Raw genomic sequence first — 21,630 nt, forward strand, 5'->3', positions numbered from 1 at the left:
CTACTAGACTAGAAGGGCTTGAGGTTCATAAGGAGGAGGTGTTAGCAATTCTGGAAAGTGTGAAAATAGATAAGTCCCCTGGGCCGGATGGGATTTATCCTAGGATTCTCTGGGAAGCTAGGGAGGAGCTTTTGTCGTCATTGTCTACAGGAATAGTGCCAGAAGACTGGAGGATAGCAAATGCTGTTCAATAAGGGGAGTAGAGATAACCCCGGTAACTATAGTCCAGTGAGCCTGACTTCTGTTGTGGGCAAAGTCTTAGAAAGGTTTATAAGAGATAGGATTTATAATCATCTGGAAAGGAATAATTTGATTCGGGATAGTCAACACGGTTTTGTGAAGGGTAGGTTGTGCCGCACAAACCTTATTGAATTCTTTGAGAAGGTGACCAAATAGGTGGTCGAGGGTAAAACAGTTGATGTGGTGTATATGGATTTCAGTAAAGTGTTTGATAAGGTTCCCCACGGTAGGCTATTGTAGAAAATACGGAGGCATGAGATTCGGGGTGATTTAGCAGTTTGGATCAGAAATTGGCTCGCTGCAAGACCTGTTCAGCCTGGAGTTCAGTTACTAGTGGTGTACCACAAGGATCTGTTTTGGGGCCTCTGCTGTTTGTCATTTTTATAAATGACCTGGAGGAGGGCGTGGAAGGATGGATGAGTAAATTTGCAGACCCTGCAGAGCTGGGTTGAGGGGTGGCAAATGGAGTTTAATGCAGAAAAGTGAGAGGTGATTCATTTTGGAAGGAATAACAGGAATACAGAGTACTGGGCTAATGGGAAGATTCTTGGTAGTGTGGATGAGCAGAGAGATCTCGGTGTCCATGTACATAGATCTCTGAAAGTTGCCACCCAGGTTGAGAGGGTTGTTAAGAAGGCATACTGTGTGTTAGCTTTTATTGGTAGAAGGATTGAGTTTCGGAGCCATGAGGTCATGTTGCAGCTGTATAAAACTCTGGTGTGGCCGCATTTGGAGTATTGCGTGCAATTCTGGTCGCCGCATTATAGGAAGGATGTGGAAGCATTGGAAAGGGTGCAGAGGAGATTTACCAGAATGTTGCCTGGTATGGAGGGAAGATTTTATGAGGGAAGGCTGAGGGACTTGAGGCTATTTTCTTTGAGAGAAGAAGGTTAAGAGGTGACTTAATTGAAGATGATCAGAGGATTAGATATGGTGGACAGTGAGAGCCTTTTTCCTCGGATGGTGGTGTCTAGCACGAGGGGACATAGCTAAAAATTGAGGGGAGATAGATATAGGACAGATGTCAGAGGTAGGTTCTTTACTCAGAGTAGTAAGGGCGTGGAATGCCCTGCCTGCAATAGTGTAGATGGGCTTTAGAGTGGTTTCACAGGTCGGCGCAACATCGAGGGCTGAAGGGACTGTACTGCACTGTTATGTTCTATGTTCCACCTACAAGGCACAAGTCAGGTATGCGATGGAATACTCATCGTTTGTCTGGATGAGTGCAACTCCCAACAACAAATCAAGAAGCTCAACTCCATCCAGGACAAAGCAGCCCGCTTGATTGGCACCCACCACAAACATTCAATCCCTCCACCACCGACTCACGGTAGCAGCAGTGTGTAACATCAGTAAGATGCACTGCAAGACCTCACTAAGGCTCCTGAGGCAGCACCTGCAACCACTACCATCTTAAAGGACAAGAGCAGCAGATTTCTTCGGCCTTCACCAGTTGGAAGCTCCCCTCCAAGCCAGTCACCATTGTGACTTTGAAGTATATCGCCGTTCCATCAATGTCACTGTCAGAATCCTGGAATTCAGTCCCTAACAGAAATGCAGGTATACATATGCCACATGGACTGCAGTGGTTCAAGAAGGCAGCTCCCCATCACCACCTCGAGAGCAATTGGGCACATGCAACAGATGCTGGCCGAGCTAGCAAAGCCCACATCCCGTGAAAATTAATTTTTTTAAAATCCTACGTCTTTAACACATGTTACCAATTCATCAACCAGTGGCAACAATCTTCTTCACAAAACGCTCTGACCCTGTTAACACATTAAATGAGAAAGCTTTTTAATGCCTTTATTAACTGTAATATCTAAATAGAATTTATAGGCCTTTGGCCATTCCAATAGGCCATTGGAAAAGGTATTCCAGTGGACTGTTCCAGTACTGCTCCATGGTTGTAATATTCTTACTAACATGAGGTGTCCAAAACTGAAAACAGTCTGCCAGCTGTGTCTTTCCTCTTGTTTTGTACAACTTTGGAGCAAAAGTAAGCCATTTGTCCCTTTGAACCTGCTACTCCATTCAATAAAATCATGGCTGATCTGATTGATGGTCTCAACTCGATTTTCCTGTCTATCAAAGATGTGAATTTACACAAAACTGAATTGGACCGTGACCCAGCCTGCACTGCTCTCTGTGGAAGAGAATTCCACACAATAATGACCCTTATTATTATTATTACCCACCTTATCAAGTCCCCCGAGGATCTTACATGTGTCAATAGAATCACCTCTCTTCCAAACTCCAATCGGTATAGGCCCAACCTGTTAACCCTTTCTTGATCAGATAATCCCTTCATCCCAGGAATTCAGTGCCAATATTCAGAACATCTTTATGTAGAACCCATAACTTAATTTGTTGATCTGTGTCTGTCTGCACCTCCAGACTTTTTGTTGCACCCATAGATTTTCTGTTCCTGAGTTTTGTCAAGGTTACTATTGTTTTTTAATCTACCTTTATTGCTATTGAGTGATGTGGTCATTTTGCACAGTATTAAAGTGAAACAACTGAATCTGAAATTCTGTCTGGTTTATCACCATTTTCAAAACTGGACGCATGCTCGCCTATCCCCGGTGTATTGAAGTTTGAGTGTCCTGAATCTCCCTCTCAACTGTCTCGCAAATCTTCCCTATAGTGGATTCTGTAACCCAGGGTATAAAGATTGACTCTTCCTGCTGATTTATTTGTTTCGAATCATTTTGGCCTGTCTGAGATCTGCTTCATTTTGCATCAAAGTAATGTTTTTCATCACCTTGCTTGGGTATAGTTAGCAGCAATCTCTTAGATTACAGGTTGAGCACTCCTTATCCGAAAGGCACAGTGTGTATCGGATTTTTGAATTTTGTAATATAATTTTTGAGGGGGTCAAATGACCTGCGCATGTGTGGCGCGTTGGGACCTGTGCATAGCCCGTGAACCATCCAAGTATCTCGTGATGTCACATCGGGGGGAGGGGGGAATGGAATTTTTTGAAATTTCGGATTGAGGTGCTCAACATGTGTTAACTATTCCTATGCTGAACATTTTATGCTCATAACTTTTCTGACTCCCTTACTCTTGAAGACACTGTGAAAATTTCTTGGCCTAATGTTTCCTATCTGCAGCTATCCTTTTTCACCTGACTATCCTTGACATGTTTCTGCATGTTCCTGTGTCATCTGAATTGTCACCCATATCCCTTGGGTTTGTAAAGTTCATTTTGCCTCTTAATTCCATGACATTTTTTTGTTATCCATCATTTAAGTGAATTGAGAGCAGCACGGCACATTGGTTAGCACTGCGGCCTCAAAGGTAGCATAGTGATTAGCGCAATTGCTTCACAACTCCAGGGTCCCAGGTTCGATTCCCTGCTTAGGTCACTGTCTGTGCAGAGTCTGCACGTCCTCCCCCTGTGTGCGTGGGTTTCCTCCGGTGCTCCGGTTTCCTCCCACAGTCCAAAGATGTGCAGGTTAGGTGGATTGGTCATGCTAAATTGCCCTTAGTGTCCAAAAGTGGCCTCAGTGTTGGGTGGGGTTACTGGGTGACAGGGATAGGGTGGAGGTGTGGATCTGGGTAGGATGCTCTTTCCAAGAGCTGGTGCAGACTTGATGGGCCGAATGGCCTCCTGCACTGTAAATTCTATGATAAAGCTCCAGGGACCCGGGTTCAATTCCAGCCTTGGGTGATTGTCTGTGTGGAGTTTGCATGTTCTCCCCGTGTCTGCATGGGTTTCCTCCAGGTGTTCTGGTTTCCTCCCAAAGTCAAAAGATTTGACTTTGCGGGTTAGGTGGATTGGTCATGATAAAAAAATTGCCCCTTAGTGTCCAGGGATGTGCAGGTTAGGTGGGGTTACGGGGATAGAGCAGGGAAGTGGGTCCAGGTAGCGTGCTCTATGATTTTATTAATCTGCACCTATCGGCCGAATATCCACCTCCTGCACTGTAGAGATTCTATGGTTTTATTAATCTGTACCTATATATTTATTCTGCAAGGTGAGCATAATGAGCTGTAAGCTTCCCAATTTCGTACTGTGGGGTACCCGAAGATGAACTGGGGAATCCCTGTATAAGGTTCCCAGGCAAGATTTGCATGGCAATTGCCCAGACAGAATTAACTTCTCCTGGGTAAATGCGATTTAAATCGCAAATTGTGAATGGTTCTGCTGGGTTATCCAGAAAACATAGATCCACATCGACCCCCTTATCTCCAGGGGGTACCCTTCACCCCTCCAAACTGTCTGGTTCCCAGAGGCATCTCTTTTTCTCCCTACTCCCCCTGATGTACTGCATCTCTTTCTTCCCCCCCACCCCCCCCTCCAATCCCCAACCCCATCCCCAAGCACACCTCTTCCACACCTCACCTCAACCCCATTTCTCAGACATGTCTCCTCTTCCTCCAACCCCACTTTGCAGACTCCTCTCCTTCCAGTCCCCCAGGCTCACCTTTCTTCTTCTTCTCCGCCCCCCCCCCCCCCCCCCCCCCCCCCCCCCCCCCCCCCCGCCCCAAAATACTACATGAAATGAAAATGAAATGAAAATCGCTTATTGTCACGAGTAGGCTTCAATGAAGTTACTGTGAAAAGCTCCTAGTCGGCACATTCCGGCGCCTGTCCGGGGAGGCTGGTACGGGAATCGAACCGTGCTGCTGGTCTGCTTTAAAAGCCAGCGATTTAGCCGAGTGAGCTAAACCAGCCCCTTACATGCTTAGCTTACACACTTACACTTACCCAGGCCCACCATAGACCTATAAACTTTACTGAACCTTGGGGGGGAAAAAGGGTGTGGCTTGTTTTTTATGGAGTTGCAGTCAATGCTAGAGTTCGTGCGGGTGGGAGAGGGCTGCACTGCCTTGATCTCGCCCAGCCTGAGTCGAAAGGTCAGGTGTAAAAATATGCCACAGCCCTCTGATCAATTTTATTGCTGTGGCTCTATAGCCTTTGCATTTCTGAATCCCAGTTCATGTTGAATTTAATTATGGTCTAATCACTGACTTGGGTCGATTAGCTCTGTTGGCTGGATGACTGGTTCCTGAGCCACCAGTCAGCTCTCTCTCAGAAGATGTGATGTGGAGATGTTGGCGTTGGACTTGGGTGAGCACAGTAAGAAGTCTTACAACACCAGGTTAAAGTCCAACAGGTTTGTTTCAAACACTAGTTTTCGGAGCACTGAGCCTTCCTCAGGTGAATAAAGAGGTTTGTTCCAGAAACATACATATATACAGTATAGACAAATTCAAAGATGCTAGACAGTGAGTGCGGCCTCAACCGGGACCTGGGATTCATGTCGTATTACATTCATCCCCCCCCATCTGGCCTGGCCTTGCAAAATGCTACCAACTGTCCTGGCTTGAGACAATTCACACCTCTTCAACCTGGGGTTACCCCTATCTCTGGATCTGTTAAGATTTAATTACTTGCAAATGCTCGCATTCTAAGCATTGTCTGGCATCTTTGAATTTGTCTAAAAAAATGTTTCTGGAACATACCTCTTCATTCACCTGAGGAAGGAGCAGTGCTCCGAAAGCTAGTTTTTGAAACAAACCTGTTAGACTTTAACCTAGTGTTGTAAGACTTCTTACTATTACTGTCTCAGAAGGGGAGAGCAGCGTCTGGTCTTGGGGGACCATGGTGACTTTCAATCACTAAGTCCAAAGGATTACCTGGTTTCTGAATGACTAGCCATTGCTGGGCCCTTTCATCTAAAAGACTGAACTAATCCAAAGAATGAGTGTTCAAATCCCAACATTGGCGCTTTCAAATTATTGATTTGCAAATAAATTAATCTGAAAATAATTAGGTAATAAGAGTAACTGAAATTATCCAATTATCGTATCATTTAAAATTGAAGAACTACAGATTGTGGAAATCTGAAATAAAACCAAGTGCTGAAACTATTCACGTTGTGCAAAGAGACCGAGTTAATGAAGAGTCTTATTTGTCTCAAGATTAACTCTGCTTTTCTCTCCACAGCACATAAGGCCTGTTGAAGTTTTCCAGCACTTTATTTCCATTATGGTAAAAACTAAAATTTTAGAAAGAAACCTGACCAATGTGGTTGACTCTGGTCTTCTGAAGAGGCGGAGTAAGCCTCTCTCTTAATATCAATGTGATTAGGCGAGAAATGCCCATTTTGCCGATGACCTGAACATCCTGAGGACAAATGTTTGAAAAAAATCTCATTTTATTATTTTGTCTATAATATCTGATTTTTAACATTTACCTTTTTCATCAATAATTACTTGTTCTTGATTATCCTCCTCCAGTTCATATATTTTGTAGGCGCATGAAACTATATGCTTATTTGATCGGTCTTAATTTGTTGCTTCAGCTGAGCGCCCATTTTTTTCTCTACTTAATTAATCCTCAAGCACCTTTAGAAATGTCGTCCATTAACCTTTCCATCTGGCACCCACATATTTACTGCTGGTCATGGAGTTCAGCATCCTTCTGCTCAACGAGGGCAGCACGGTTAGCATAAATGCTTCACAGCTCCAGGGTCCCAGGTTCGATTCCCGCCTGGGTCACTGTCTGTGCGGAGTCTGCACATCCTCCCCGTGTGTGCGTGGGTTTTCTCCGGGTGCTCTGGTTTCCTCCCACAGTCCAAAGATGTGCGGGTTAGGTGGATTGGCCAGGCTAAATTGCCCTTGGTGTCCTAAAAAATAAGGTTAATGGGGGTTGTTGGGTTACTGGGATAGGTATACGTGGGCTTGAGTAGGGTGATCATTGCTCGTCAGAACATCGAGGGCCGAAGGGCCTGTTCTGTGCTGTACTGTTCTAATTCTAATTCTAATTCCTTGCTACTTTCTGCATGTATGCTTAACTCTGGATCCAGCCATTACTATCTCTTATGCTATTCACACTTTAGTACCATATGTCCTGATGTAGAAGTCGAGTTTTTGAGACCAGTCTTTTTAGGTCAAGGGGCATCGCTTGACTTATTGTCAAGTTTTTGAAGTGATGTGCTTGACTTGGGCGTAAATGAAATCCAGAAAAGATTGTCACAGTGGAATTAAGTGAGAACCAACAACATTAAAAATTCATATCAGTTATCGAACACACATTACTTTGAAAGCATTGGAACCTTTTACTTTGAAAGCATTGGAACCTTTTACATTGAAATCAAACCAGTAACCTTTCCAGCATTATACTTCGGTTCTGGAATTTCTGGGCTTGTCCTGAAAAACTGGAGTCAACGTTTATGTGAAGTGTGTGAAATATACAGTTAAAATTCATGTGGTCAACTTGTACATGAGATCGACTTGTACTCGCGTCTATACTATAACTGTTTCTTGCATGCTCATTCTAACATTCACACTAAAGGCCGAACTCACTCACTTCCTTCAGCAGTTAATCTGATTGCACCCCTGTCGTGCAAGGTCAACCACGTGCACTTTGACCTCTGGTGTGATCAGTAGTGGTTTATAACAAAGGAGCTCAACATTTTTCTCTCCATTGTGACCTGTCCTAAAACAGGCCCTAAACTTTATTTCTTCAGGCGAGATTTGTGAGCCATGTTTGAGGGGTGAGTAGCCAATGCAGATTCCCATTTAATTTTGTAAGCATATATTGAAATATCTTCTCTTGGTTGGTTTGCAACCAAAATTAAAGAACCTTTCAGCCCCGTCGCGATGGGGGAGTGGAGGAAACGGCGTGTATGCCCCCACCCCCCCAAATGGATGTCATCCCAGTATCCGGAGCCAGGATTTTATTTGGTCCTTATTTGCTAGGGCTGGCATGATTGGGGCTAAAACTTGGGGCTTTGTTCTTCTGAGGCGGTGATCTCAATAGCTGCATCATCTGATAGATCTAAAGTTCTTTCAAAGGAATCAATTTTTGCAAGCAAACTTCTTGTGATAGTTTTATTCACAAGTGTTAGTATCTGTTTGCGTCCAGATTGATTGCATTTTGCTGGGTTTATTAAACTGTTGTTAATATATTATGTATTTACACTTGACTGGTGTAGAAATGCTTGTGCTCATTCATCTTGAGATGTCATTAGTTTGCCTGTATATACTGAGCTTTGTATTCGTTTTCAAACAGGAGAACAGTAAAAAGCTGAAGATGAAGTTTCCGCCTAAAATTCCAAACAGGAAGCCAAAAAACAAATCTACTAAAGGAGGCATAACACAGCCAAACCTCAATGACAGCTTGGAGATCAGCAAACTAGATTCATCAGTCATCTCTGAAGGCAAAGTCTCCTCAGTAGCACCTCAAGTACAGGCCTTTAATATTCAGAAAGCAGCTGCAGGTGAGTTTCTGTCCTCAGAAATAACGTTTGAAAGGGCGTACTCAGTTTGTTTGCAGACTTAAAAGCATTTGTAATGGATGTGGTGGTTACCTGTGACTAGTGTCTTATTTAGACACTCTCGGAAGTTTTTAATAGTTTAGTTCGAGTCCATATGTGTGTGACATTCCACACGATGGTCATGCAGATGGATGACCAAAGCCATTTGCTTTATCTAGGATGAGACTCTTTCAGTGGAATAAGGAATAAAAGGTGGCAATTCAGCCCTTTGAGCCTGCTCCACAATTCAATTAGATCATGGCACCATTCAATCACATCATGGCTGATCTCTTCCTGGTCATAAAACCTCCTCCCTGCCTGTTCCCCATATCCCTTTTAACCCATTTTTAAAATCACAAATATATCTATCTCCCCCTTGAAACTATTTAATGACTCCGATTCCACCGCCTGCGAGAAGTAGTCCCTCCTCATCTCCGTTCTAAATCTACTGCCTCTCAACCTATATCTGTGACCTCATTCTAGATTGAACCCTTTTTCTCAATCAGCATGTCATTTAACTTAAAATGAGTCTCAAGATTTTTACTATTCTGGCTTTTTTTTCTGTCCTCCTCAATCATAAAATCAATTCAAACTCAATCGCACCCAACCTATCAAGGGGAAAATCCTTCATTGGCGCATTATCGAACTGAATGTTAAATAATTTCAATATTTTTGATCCACGACCCTATTGATAAAAGTTGCTCCGAAAAGGGCAGCACGGTAGAGCAGTGGTTAGCACTGCGGCCTCACGCTGCCGAGGTCCCAGGTTCGATCCCGGCTCTGGGTCATGTCTGTGTGGAGTTGCACATTCTCCCCATGTTTGAGTGGGTTTCGCCCCCACATCCCAAAAGATGTGCAGGTTAGGTGGATTGGCCACAGTAAATTGCCCCTTAAAAAATGAATTGGCTATTCTAAAAAATTTTTAAAAATTGTCCCAATTGATCACTTTGTATGAATTTATTCTTGCTGTTGGTCTGAAACATTATTTGTCCCGATTGTAACCTACCTCTTTTTTTCTCGTGTCTTGTTGCCATGAAGTAATAATCTTGATAGAATGCTGTCCAGTCTTGTTAGAATTGTCTAAGTTTCTATGTTCCTTCTAAACTTTTTACATTGTAGCTACCCCAGTTAATGTTGGAGAGGTTGAAATCCCCCACTGTCACTTCTCTCATCTGTCTACATATCTGCTCTTCTATTTCTCTCTGATTATTTGGGGCCCTTTTGAACACTCCCAGCAATGTGATTGCTCCTTTTTGGTTTTTAATTTCTACCCGTAGGGCTTCGTTTGAAGAGCCTCCTGAGATGCTGTTACTCCATAACTTCTGTAATTGATTCCCTGATCAAAATTGCGACAACCCCCCTCTTTTACCCCCTTCCCTATCTCACCTGAAGATCCAGGATCATAGGTTTATTGTAGATTAATCATTGACTCCCTCCAGTGTAAAAGGATGCACCAAAGCTCCTAAAGAGCACTCATCGGCCCACTCCCCTAACCCTGCCTGTTGTAGGAAACAAATAACAGAAATCTCTCAAATATAACTAAAGACATCAAGAATACACCCAAACAACAAAAAATAAAATGAACAAAATACAAAGTGCCTGGACACAGACATCAAATAAATTAAACAGCGCATATCTTGTGCTTTTGGACAAAGGAGCCCGCATTTCACGGTGAATCAAAAATGTGGTCTTTTTCTCTGAATGTAATTTGAATGCAAGCAAAACCATCCTGAATGTGACTCCACTCTTGTATAGGATGAATTTCACTCCATTAAAAGCAGCTCATTTGTTGGCTAGGTCCGCAGTCCTGATCTGGTACAGCCTTCTCGCTTGAGATCCTTGTTATTATAGAATTTACAGTGCAGAAGGAGGCCATTCGGCCCATCGAGTCTGCACCGGCTCCTGGAAAGAGCACCCTACCCAAGGTTAACACCTCCACCCTATCCCCATAACCCAGTAACTCCACCCAACATTAAGGGCAATTTTGGACACCAAGGGCAATTTATCATGGCCAATCCACCTAACCTGCACATCTTTGGACTGTGGGAGGAAACCGGAGCACCCGGAGGAAACACACGCACACACGGGGAGGATGTGCAGACTCCGCACAGACCCAAGCCGGAATCGAACCTGGGATCCTGGAGCTGTTAAGCGATTCTGCTATCCACAATGCTACCGTGCTGCCCATGCTGTTCCCTTGCCCAACGAAAAACCAGCTTTTCTTTAAAACTATGGAATCTTGGGGTCACCGCGCAAGGAGGAACTCCAAACCGAGGCTTGGGTCGAAGAGAGAGATGAGCCCAGTCTAATTCTGGGGAGGATGGAAGTACACCCTCGCCCACCATCTTGTGTAACAGGTTCGAAAATATTCAGTGGGAGTGTGACCCTCGATCTTCGTCGGTAACACTACAAAACACAAGTATCATAGAACATAGAACGATACAGCGCAGTACAGGCCCTTCGGCCCACGATGTTGCACTGACATGGGAAGTCAAAAACTTAAGGCCATCTAACCTACACTATGCCATTATCATCTATATGCTTATCCAATAAACTTTTAAATGCCCTCAATGTTGGCAAGTTCACTACTGTTGCAGGTAGGGCATTCCAGGCCTCACCACTCTTTGCGTAAAAAACCTACCTCTGACCTCTGTCCTATGTCTATTACCCCTCAATTTAAGGCTATGTCCCCTCGTGCTAGCCACCTCCATCCGCGGGAGAAGGCTCTCGCTGTCCACCCTATCTAACCCTCTGATCATTTTGTATGCCTCTATTAAGTCACCTCTTAACCTTCTTCTCTCTAACGAAAACAACCTCAAGTCCATCAGCCTTTCCTCATAAGATTTTCCCTCCATACCAGGCAACATCCTGGTAAATCTCCTCTGCACCCGTTCCAAAGCTTCCACGTCCTTCCTATAATGAGGCGACCAGAACTGTATGCAATACTCCAAATGCAGACGTACCAGAGTTTTGTACAGCTGCAACATGACCTCATGGCTCCGGAACTCAATCCCTCTACCAATAAAGGCCAACACACCATAGGCCTTCTTCACAACCCTATCAACCTGGGTGGCAACTTTCAGGGATCTATGTACATGGACACCGAGATCCCTCTGCTCATCCACACTACCAAGAATTTTACCATTAGCCAAATATTCCGCATTCCTGTTATTCTTTCCAAAGTGAATCACCTCACACTTCTCTACATTAAACTCCATTTGCCACCTCCCATCCTGGGACATTGAGCTGCCAATCCTCCCACCCCCCACTCTCAACCATGTCTCAGTGACAGCAATGACCTTAAGTTTTAATTTGTGTCCTTGATTCATCCGCCTTGTTCGTCAGACTCCTTGAATTAAAATAAACAAATACCATCCGATCTTGCAAAACTCACTTGTGACTTCGCTGGTCTGGACATTCAATGCGTTCCTGACTTACTTGATGTCTCTTTGAATTTTGGTTCTGTATCTATCTCCGCTGAACCTTCTTCTCAGGATTCTAGCCCCCTGCCAATTTAGCAAATCAAACTAGTGATGTTCTCATTTTCTCCCTTTTCCCTACCTTTCCTGAACATCGAATATCCAAAAATATTTAGTATCTAATCCCTTTTGCTTTAAAGCCCAGTCTCTTATTTCCACAAGAACACATTTCTCTCTGGCTATTTGCACCTGCATCTCATCAATCTTATTTACCCACACCGTGTATTCACAACCGTGGCTTTTTATCGACAGGAGATGGGCAAATTGTACTTATTTGCTCTCAACACCCGTTTGTTATCAGAAGGTGTTTTGAATTACTTTTTTATTGAAAGTGTGCTGTGGCATATTTTCCCAAATCCTCAGTATGAGAGACAATTTTGCTGCGGGTTATTACTAAGTCGTGTTATGATAAATTCAGACGGTATGTTTATTTAATGTTGGCAACGTCGCACTCCTACATGCATGCAAAGTAATTTCTAGTGGTTTCTAACTATGGGCAGTAACATTGCAAGAACCACAGAAATGAATATTAGCCCATGTCATTTCCTGAGTCCAAGTCTAGTGAGAGCTGGCTGAAGATGTTTTACAGCGAGGGAGGGGGAATCTTCCAGCAAAGACTGTTATTCTGCCTGGACTTTGCTTCTTGGAAGGGGGTGTGCCACGCATTCATCTGTTTTAATTTCTATTTCCATAATTGTCTGCAATCCTAAAAGTAATCTGGATATGACGACCTTTGAGCTCTTCCTTACTAATTTCTTTACCAGCTCCCTAAACTATGCCTGCAGGAGCTTATCCCTGTTTCTGCTAGGTTGTTGGCGTTAGTCTTGGTATGGATCATGGATGCTGATTATCCTCTGAGTTCTTTGTGGCTGTTCAGTGACATCCATGGCACCAGGGAGGCAACATATCATCTTGGAGTCATGTCTGTGACAACACAAATGCCTATCACTAGTGGAATCTTGTGATTGCCCTTGACATCAAGGCAGCATTTGATGAGTGTGGCATCAAGGATCCAAGCAAATCTGGAGTCAATGGTAATGGGGGGGGGGAAATGGTTGAAGTCATGCCTGGCAAAGGAAAATGTCCTTGAGCCTGCTCCACCATTTAATAAGATGGAGGTCAACCATCTCAGTTCCAGGACATCACTGCAGGAGTTGCTCAGTGTAGTATCCCAGATTCAACCATTTGAGGCTGCTTCATCAATAACCCTTCTTCAATCATGAGGTCAGAAGTGGGGATCATTCGGGACTCCTCGGCTATTGAAGCAGTCGATGTCCAAATGCAGCAGGACATGGATAATATCCAAGCTTGGGCTGACAAGTGGAAAGTAGCATTCGTGTCACACAAATACCAGGAATGACCACCTCCAATAAGACAGTATCAAACCATGACCCCATGGCATTCAATGGCATGATCATCATCACCCACTGTCAACATCCTGCAGCGTTACCATTGACCAGAAACTGAACTGGACTAGCCATATAAATACTGTGGCTGCAAGAGAAGGTCAGAGGCTCAGAATTCTGTGGTTAGTAACTCGCCCCCTAATTCCCCAAAGACTGTACATTTACAAGGCACAAGTCAGGAGTGTGCTGGAATACTCTACACGTGCTTGGATGAGTTCAGCTTCAACAGCACTCGAGCTTGACACCATCCTTTGATTTGATTTGATTTATTATTGTCACATGTATTAGTATGCTGTGAAAAGTATTGTTTCTTGCATGCTGTACAAACAATGCATACCATAGATAGGGAAGGAACGAGAGACTTCAGAATATAATGTTACAGTTATAGCAAGGTGTAGAGAAAAGATCAGCTTAATATGAGGTATGTCCATTCAAAAGTCTGATGGCAGTAGGGAAGAGTCTTGAGTCGGAAGGTATGTGACCTCAAACTTTGGTATATTTTTCCTGACTGAAGAAGGTGGAAGAGAGTATGTCCGGGGGGGTCCTTAATTATGCTGGCTGCCTTTCCGAGACATCGAAAATTGTAGACAGTCAATGGATGGGAGGCTGGTTTGTTTGATGGATTGGGTTACATTCATGACTTTTTGTAATTTCCTGCGGTCTTGGGCAGAGCAGGATCCATACCAAGCTGTGATGCAACCAGAAAGAATGCTTTCTGTGGTGCACCTGCAGCAGTTGGTGAGAGTCGGAGGTGACATGCCAAATTTCCTTAGTCTTCTGAGAAAGGAGAGTTGTTGGTGAGCTTTCTTAACTATAGTGTCGGTATGGGGGAGACCAGGACAGGTTATTGGTGATCTGGACACCTAAAACTTGAAGCTCTCGACCCTTTCTACTTCGTTCCCATTGATGTAGACAGGAGCATGTTCTCCATTACGCTTCATGAAGTCGATGAGAATCTCCTTTGTTTTGTTGACATTGAGGGCGAGATTATTGTTGTCGCACCAGTTCACCAAATTCTCTATCTCATTCCTGTACTTTGAAATACGATTCACTACTGTGGTGTCATCAGCAGATTTGAAAATTGAGTTGGTGATGAATTTGGCCACACAGTCTTAATGTAGCAGCACGGTAGCCTTGTGGATAGCACAATCGCTTCACAGCTCCAGGGTCCCAGGTTCGATTCCGGCTTGGGTCACTGTCTGTGCGGAGTCTGCACATCCTCCCCGTGTGCGTGGGTTTCCTCCGGGTGCTCCGGTTTCCTCCCACAGTCCAAAGATGTGCGGGTTAGGTGGATTGGCCATGATAAAGTGCCCTTAGTGTCCAAAATTGCCCTTTAGTGTTGGGTGGGGTTACTGGGTAATGGGGATAGGGTGGAGGTGTTGACCTTGGATAGGGGGTAGGGTGCTCTTTCCAAGAGCCAGTGCAGACTCGATGGGCCGAATGGCCTCCTTCTGCACTGTAAATTCTATGTAATCTATGTACAAGGAGTATAGTAGGGGACTGAGGGCACAGCCTTGTGGCGCACTGGTGTTGAGGATAGTGTTGTTGCCTATCCTTACTGATTGTGACCTGTGGGTTAGCAAGTTCAGGATCCAGTCGCAGAGGGAGGAGCCGAGACCAAGGCCACGGAGTTTGGAGATGAGTTTCGGAGGAATGATGGTGTTGAAGGCTGAGCTGTAGTCGATAAACAGGAGTCTGACATAGGTGTCTTTGTTGTCTAGGTGTTCCAGGGTAGAGTACAGGGCCATGGAGAGAGCGTCTGCTGTGGATCTGTTGCAGCGGTAGGCAAACTGTAGTGGATCAAGGCAATCGGGGAGGCTGGAGTTGATTTGTGCCATGACTAATCTTTCAAAGCACTTCATGATGATGGATGCCAGAGCCACTGGACGATAGTCATTAAGGCACGCTGCTTGGTTTCTTTTTGGTACAGGGATGATGGTCGTCTTCTTGAAGCAGATGGGGACCTCAGATTGTTGTAAAGAGAGGTTGAAGATCTGCGAATACCCCCGCCAGCTGATCCGCGCAAGACCCGAGTGCTCGTCCGGGTACCCCATTCAGGCCAGGGGGTTTCCGAGGGTTGGCCTTCGAGAAGGCTGTTCTGACGTCTGCAATGGTGATCTCAGATACAAGCTCACCTGAAGCTTCTGGAGTGGAGGGCGTGCTCTCGCTGACCTCTTGTTCAAAGCGGGCATAGAATGCGTTGAGCTCATCTGGGAGCGGTGCATTGGAGCCGGCGATTTTACATGCCTTCATCTTGTATTCCATTATAGACCAAGGTCTTGCAGACCTTGCCATAGTCACCAGGGTTCCTTGTGGCTAGCCTGGAACTCCAGCTTGGTCTGGTACTGGCTTTTGGCATCTTTGATGGATCTCGTTAGATCATATCTGGCTTTCTTCTTTAGGTCAGGGTCACCTGACTTGAACGCCTCAGACTGAGACTTCAGCGAGCAGTGGGTTGTTCATACAGGGTTTCCAGTTGGGAAACTCACGGATTTGTTTCTTTGGCACAGTCTTCTACACACTTACTAATGAAGTCAGTTACTGTAGTGGCGTGCTCGTTCAGGCTGGTCACAGAGTTTTTAAATACTGACCAGTCCACTGACTCTAAGCAGTCCCGTAGGAGATCATCCGATTCCTCAGACCAACAACGCACAATTTCTTTGATGGATTCTGACGCTTGTTTTTGCTTATAAGCAGGAGCACAGCCTTGTGGTCAGATTTGCCAAAGTGTGGGCGGGCAATAGAGCGGTAGGCATGTTTGATATTTGTGTAGCAGTGATCCAGGATGTTTGGGCCTCTGGTGGAACAGGTGACGTGTTGGCGAAAACTTGGTAGTACGCTCTTGAGCTTGGCCTGGTTGAAGTCCCCAGCTACAATGAACAAGGCCTCGGGATGTTTTGTTTCAAGGTTATTTGTGGTGGTGAATATTTCGTCCGTTGTGATTTTCACGTTTGTATGGGGTGGGTTGTAAACTGCCGTCAGGATAACGGAGATGAACTCCCGCAGAAGGCAGTGGGGATGACATTTTAGCGTCAGGTACTCTAGGCCGGTGTATAAGGAAAAACCTGCCAGTGTTGCTACATCTAGGCACCAGGAGGTGTTGATTGGGGGACAGACCCCACCTCCCCTAGCCTTTCCTGAGGCTGCCGTACGGTCCATTCGGTGGATTGAGAAGCCCTCTGGTTGTAGGGCACTGTCTGGTGAAGCAGGAGTGAGCCATGTCTCCGTGAAACAGAGCACACAGCAGTCCCTCAGTTCTCTTTGAAAAGTGAGTCTGGCTTTAAGTTCGTCTAGCTTGTTTTCTGGAAATTGAACATTAGCTAGGAATAAGCTAGGTAGAGAGGCTTTGGCCGCGTTGTTTCACTCTCACCTGCAGGCCTCCACGTTTTCCATGCTTCCTGGAGTGGCTGCTTCTTTTCGAGCCAAGGAGACAGTGAGAGTATGCAGTGTTAAGGGTACAGCTGTGTACGGTATAGAACCTCCAATGAGATTCTTCACTCTGGTCGGTGTGTGGATGGAGGATTTGTTGCCTTGTTTGCGGTGCCTGCCTTGGAAGATGGGTCTGCGCGGTCGAGTGTTCCGAGTCGCTGTCGGGCTGTGGTTTGTCTTCACAGGTTGGTGGGTGTCCAGACCACGCTCTGGCATGGATGGGTTGAAGGCCGGTAAGTGGATGATGTCTCTGGGGTTACGGATGAGGTCATGGGCTGGGTCCATGTGTTGGGGTTCGCACTGTCCTTTCTAGATCACGGTCTTCCTTCAGAGGTCGGAGGCTCTCTAGACCTGCAAGTAAATTTAAAAGAGCAGTATTAGTGATTGTTAGTCTGTGGGAGTTGAGTTTTAGGAGTGTGGGGTGACTGTAGAGGGAGTGCTTGAGGCCTGCAGGAGGTAGCAGCTCTCTGGGTCAGAGGGGTTGGGAGCTGGGGGGGAAGAGAGAGTGGGGAGAGGGCTCCAGCTGCTGGGATGGAGGTCTGGTCGTTGGAGTCCAGCCGAGTGAAGGGCCTGTCTCCTGCGGTGTTTTCCAGGTCTCTGGGAGCCTGTAGAGAAAAGGCCCTAGCTTCTGGGACGTTTTCCTGGTCTCTGGCAGCCGCTGTAGGGTAATCCCCAGGCCTGGAACTGCAGCTCCGACAGCTGCTCACACGTGGTCGGCTGGTCCGAGTCGATTTCAAGTCGTCCGTTTCGGGTCTCTCCAGGGTCCGAAAGATCGCTAAATCTGTAAGTAATTGAATTAGAACATTGTTAGAGAGTTTAAAGGAGTTAGAATACAGTTTTAGAAGCATAGAACAAGAGTAAAAGATAGAATTAGAGGGTGTGCTGGGCACAGCTTGCAAGAAGTCGCCTCGCTCCTGCGCCATCTTGGAATAATCCAGGACAAAGCAGCCTGCTTGATTGCTACCCCTTCCACAAACATTCACGCACTCTACCACCGGCAATCAATGGCAGCCTCATGTACCATCCACAAGGTTCACTGTAGGAACTCACCAAGCAACTCCATCCAAACCCACACCGACTACCATCTAGAAGGACAAGAGCAGCAGATATCCGGGAAACACGAGGTTCTCTCACTTCTTCCCCTCCACACCCCCAAGTCACACATCACCTGACTTGGAAATATTTCACCATTTCTTCGCTGTTGCTGGGTCAAAACCCTGGAACTCCCGCCCTGACAGCATGGATGTACCGACACCTCAGGAGCTGCAGCAGTTCAAGAAGGCAGCTTCTGATGGGCAATAAATGCTTGTCTCATCAACTATGCCCGCATCTCTCACATTAATTTTTTTTTTGAAATATGTTTATTCTCCTTTTTCACAATTTTTCTCCCGAATTTACACCCAACAACAATCAATAACCAACAACAAATATCTCAAACACCATAACAATAACAACGATCCCATCCTCCCACCATGCCCAGACATCAGCCCGCATGTTAACATAAACAAATTTTTAAAAAAGGAATCAGGGATTACCTCTCGCCATCTTTAACATACATAGCCCCCCTTCCCCCCCAACTAATATTCAATGTTTCCAGTTCTTGAAAGTGCATAATAAATAGTGCCCATGACTTGTAGAACCCCTCCGAGCTTCCCCTCAATTCGAACTTAACCTTCTCAAAGGTCAAGTATTCCATCAGGTCCCCTCGCCACGCCAGGGCACAGGGTGGAGAGGCCACTCTCCATCCCAGCAGGATCCGCCTTCGGGCGATCAACGAGGCGAAGGCTACGATATCTGCCTCCGAACCAGTTTCCAACCCTTGCTAGTCCAACACCTCGAATATGGCCTCCCAGGGACCCGGGTCCAGTTTCACATGCACCCCCTTGGAAATTACCCTAAACACCTCCTTCCAGTACTCCCCAAGCTTTGGACAGGATCAAAACATATGAACGTGATTAGTGCCCCCCCCCCCCCCCCCCGGCAACGTTCACACACATCTTCTACCCCTTCAAAGAATTGGCTCATCCTCGCCCTCGTGAGGTGTGCCCTGTACACCACATTCAGCTGTATCAGCACCAACCTCGCACACGAGGTGGAGGCATTCACTCTCCGGAGCACCTCACACCAGACCCCCTCCTCTATAACCTCTCCCAACTCTTCCTCCCACTTTGCTTTGATACCCTCCAGTGGTGCCTTATCCTTTTCAACATAGCTCTGTATACCGCTGACACTGTCCCCTTCTCCAGTCCACCTGCCGCCAGCACCTCCTCCAACAACGTGGAGGCTGGTTCCTCCGGGAAGCTCTGTATCTCCTTCCTGGCAAAGTCCCGAACCTGCACTCCGACTTCTTGCTGCTCCAGCCCATACTTTGCTTTCAGCTCCCTCAATCCCGCAAATCGACCCCGAAGAAACAAATCTTTTAGGGTCTTAATCCCCTTCTCTTCCCATTTCCGAAAGCTTCCGTCCCATCTCCCTGGCTCAAATCTGTGGTTCTCCTGAATCGGCATTTCCCTCGACCCTGCCCCCCAACCCGAAATGTTGGCGGAACTGCCTCCAGATTTTCAATGAAGCTATTATTACCGGACTCCCTGAGTATTTCCCCGGGGCTATCGGGAGCGGGGCCGCTGCTAGTGCTTTCAGCCCTGACCCCCTGCACGAACACTCCTCCATTCTGACCCACTGGGAATCAACCCCTCTGACCCAGCTCCGCACCACCTCCACATCGCCGCCCAGTAGTAGTACATCAGGTTCGGGAGACCCAAACCCCCTGCCTGCCTTCCCCTCTGTAGCAGCACCTTCCTCACTCTGGCCACCTTCCCTCCCCATATAAACGAGGTAATCCCTCAATCTCCCTGAAAAAAGACTTTGGCAGGAAAATTGATAGGCACTCTCCCCACCAAACTAGTGATGTTGTATCTGCGAAGCCTTCCCCACTCCCGGGCAACCTGCACCCCCAAATACCTAAAGTGGGTCCCTGCCCTACGGAATGGCAACCCCCCCCCCCCCCCCCCCCCCTGCCCCCACCCCCGGCTGAGACACCACAAATTACTCACTCTTGTCCAAGTTCAGCTTGTACCCCGAGAAAGACCCAAATACCTGCAGCAACTCCAATATTTCTCCTATCGACGCACTCGGCTCCGACACCTACAGCAGCAAGTCGTCGGCATACAAGGACACTCTATTTCTCCTCCCCCCCCCCTCACTATTCCTTTCCATGCTCCCAAACTAGTTAATGCGATGGCCAACGGCTCAATCACAAGCGCAAACAGCAGGGGGGGGGGGACATAGGACATCCCTGCCTCGTCCCACGGTGGAGAGAAAAGTATCTCGAACTGATATTGTTCGTGCAGACACTCGCCTTCGGCTCTTTATATAGTAGCTTTACCCAGTTCACAAATCTTGGTCCAATCCCAAACTGCTCCAGCACTGCCATCAGGTACCCCATTCCACCCACTCAAACGCCTCTCTGCATCCAATGCCACAACCATCTCTGTTTCCTTCCCTTCCGCCGGTGCCATAACGACGTTCAAAACCCTTCTAATATTCGAAAACAGCTGCCTCCCTTTCATGAACCCTGTCTGATCATCACCTATCATCTTCAGGAGGCACCCCTCCAGCCTACCCGCCAGGACCTTCACCAATACCTTTGCGTCCACATTCAGAAGTGATATGGGCCTATACGACCCACACTCCGTCGGATCCTTATCCTTTTTAAGCAACAGTGAAATCGATGCCTGCCCCAAGGTTTCCGGCTAAACTCCCTTCCCTATCGCCTCTTCAAACATCCCCACCATCAGGGGTGCCAACTTATCCTTAAATTTTTTATAATATTCCACCGGAAACCCATCTGGCCCTGCCACCTTCCCCGACTGCATCCTCTCAATCACATCCTTTATCACCTGCTCCAGTATTGCTCCTTCTAATGTAGCCCTGTCCCCCTCCCCTAGCCTCGGGCACTCCAACCCATCTAGAAATTCCAGCATCTCGGTCTCCCCCAGGTGGCTCTGACCTGTACAACCTCTCGTAAAATTCCTCAAAAACCTTGTTAATCAGCTCCGGAGCCACCACCAACTTCTCGGCCCTATCCCTTACCTGAAGAATTTTCTTTGCTGTTGCCTCCCTCCGAGCTGACCTAACATAAACCTTGTCTCCATGTTCATAGACTGCACCCCTCGCTCGTCTCAGTTGGCGCACCGCCTGCCTGGTGGATAGTCGGTCGAAGCTTGCCTGTAGTTTCTTCCTCTTTCCCAGCATCGCTAGGTCCCCATCCTCTGCATAACTCCTATCTGCCTCCAACATCTCATCTATTAGCCTCTGCCGCTCCAACCTCTCCTCTTTGTCCACCCTGGCCTTAAACAAAATTACCTCACCCAGCCTTAAGCCTCCCAGACGACTGCCTTCGACACCTCACCCGTACAGTTGAATCTTACATATTCCTTAAGTATCTTTTCAATTTTTTCACAGAATACTTGGTTCCCCAACAGCCCCACATCCAGTTTTCCACCCCGGCCTCTGCGCTACCCCCTTATCCAGCACCACATCCACACAATGTAGCGCGTGATCTGACACAGCAATTGCAGAGTATTCCGACCCCTTGACACCAGCCAGCAAAGCCTTTCCCACCACAAAAAAGTCAATCCGTGAGTATACCCTATGGACTGCTGAAAAAAAACGAGTACTCCCGTTCCCCTGGGTGCAGGAACCTCCAAGGGTCCACTCCTCCCATTTCTACCATTAGCCCAGCCAGCGCCTTTGCCCCCCCTGATGGGACAAGCGAGCGCGGCCGTGATCTGTCCTGCACCT

General features: G+C 46.5%; 1 protein-coding gene across 2 annotated transcripts in view; it reads left to right on the forward strand.

Moving 5' to 3' along the window:
- The window catches only part of cdc27 (cell division cycle 27), a 172,382-nt gene that overhangs the window by 43,407 nt on the left and 107,345 nt on the right, over positions 1-21,630 (forward strand). For both annotated transcript variants that reach the window (XR_005458146.1, XM_038778643.1), the window contains exon 9: positions 8,270-8,477. Coding sequence is in view for 1 of the 2 variants with exons in the window: in XM_038778643.1 (XP_038634571.1) it covers positions 8,270-8,477 (208 nt within the window). In the remaining variant the exon portion in view is untranslated. The remainder of the gene's footprint in view (positions 1-8,269; positions 8,478-21,630) is intronic.

The sequence above is a fragment of the Scyliorhinus canicula genome, chromosome 19 (genome assembly GCF_902713615.1).
Source record: "Scyliorhinus canicula chromosome 19, sScyCan1.1, whole genome shotgun sequence".
NCBI classification, from domain to species: Eukaryota; Metazoa; Chordata; class Chondrichthyes; order Carcharhiniformes; family Scyliorhinidae; genus Scyliorhinus; species Scyliorhinus canicula.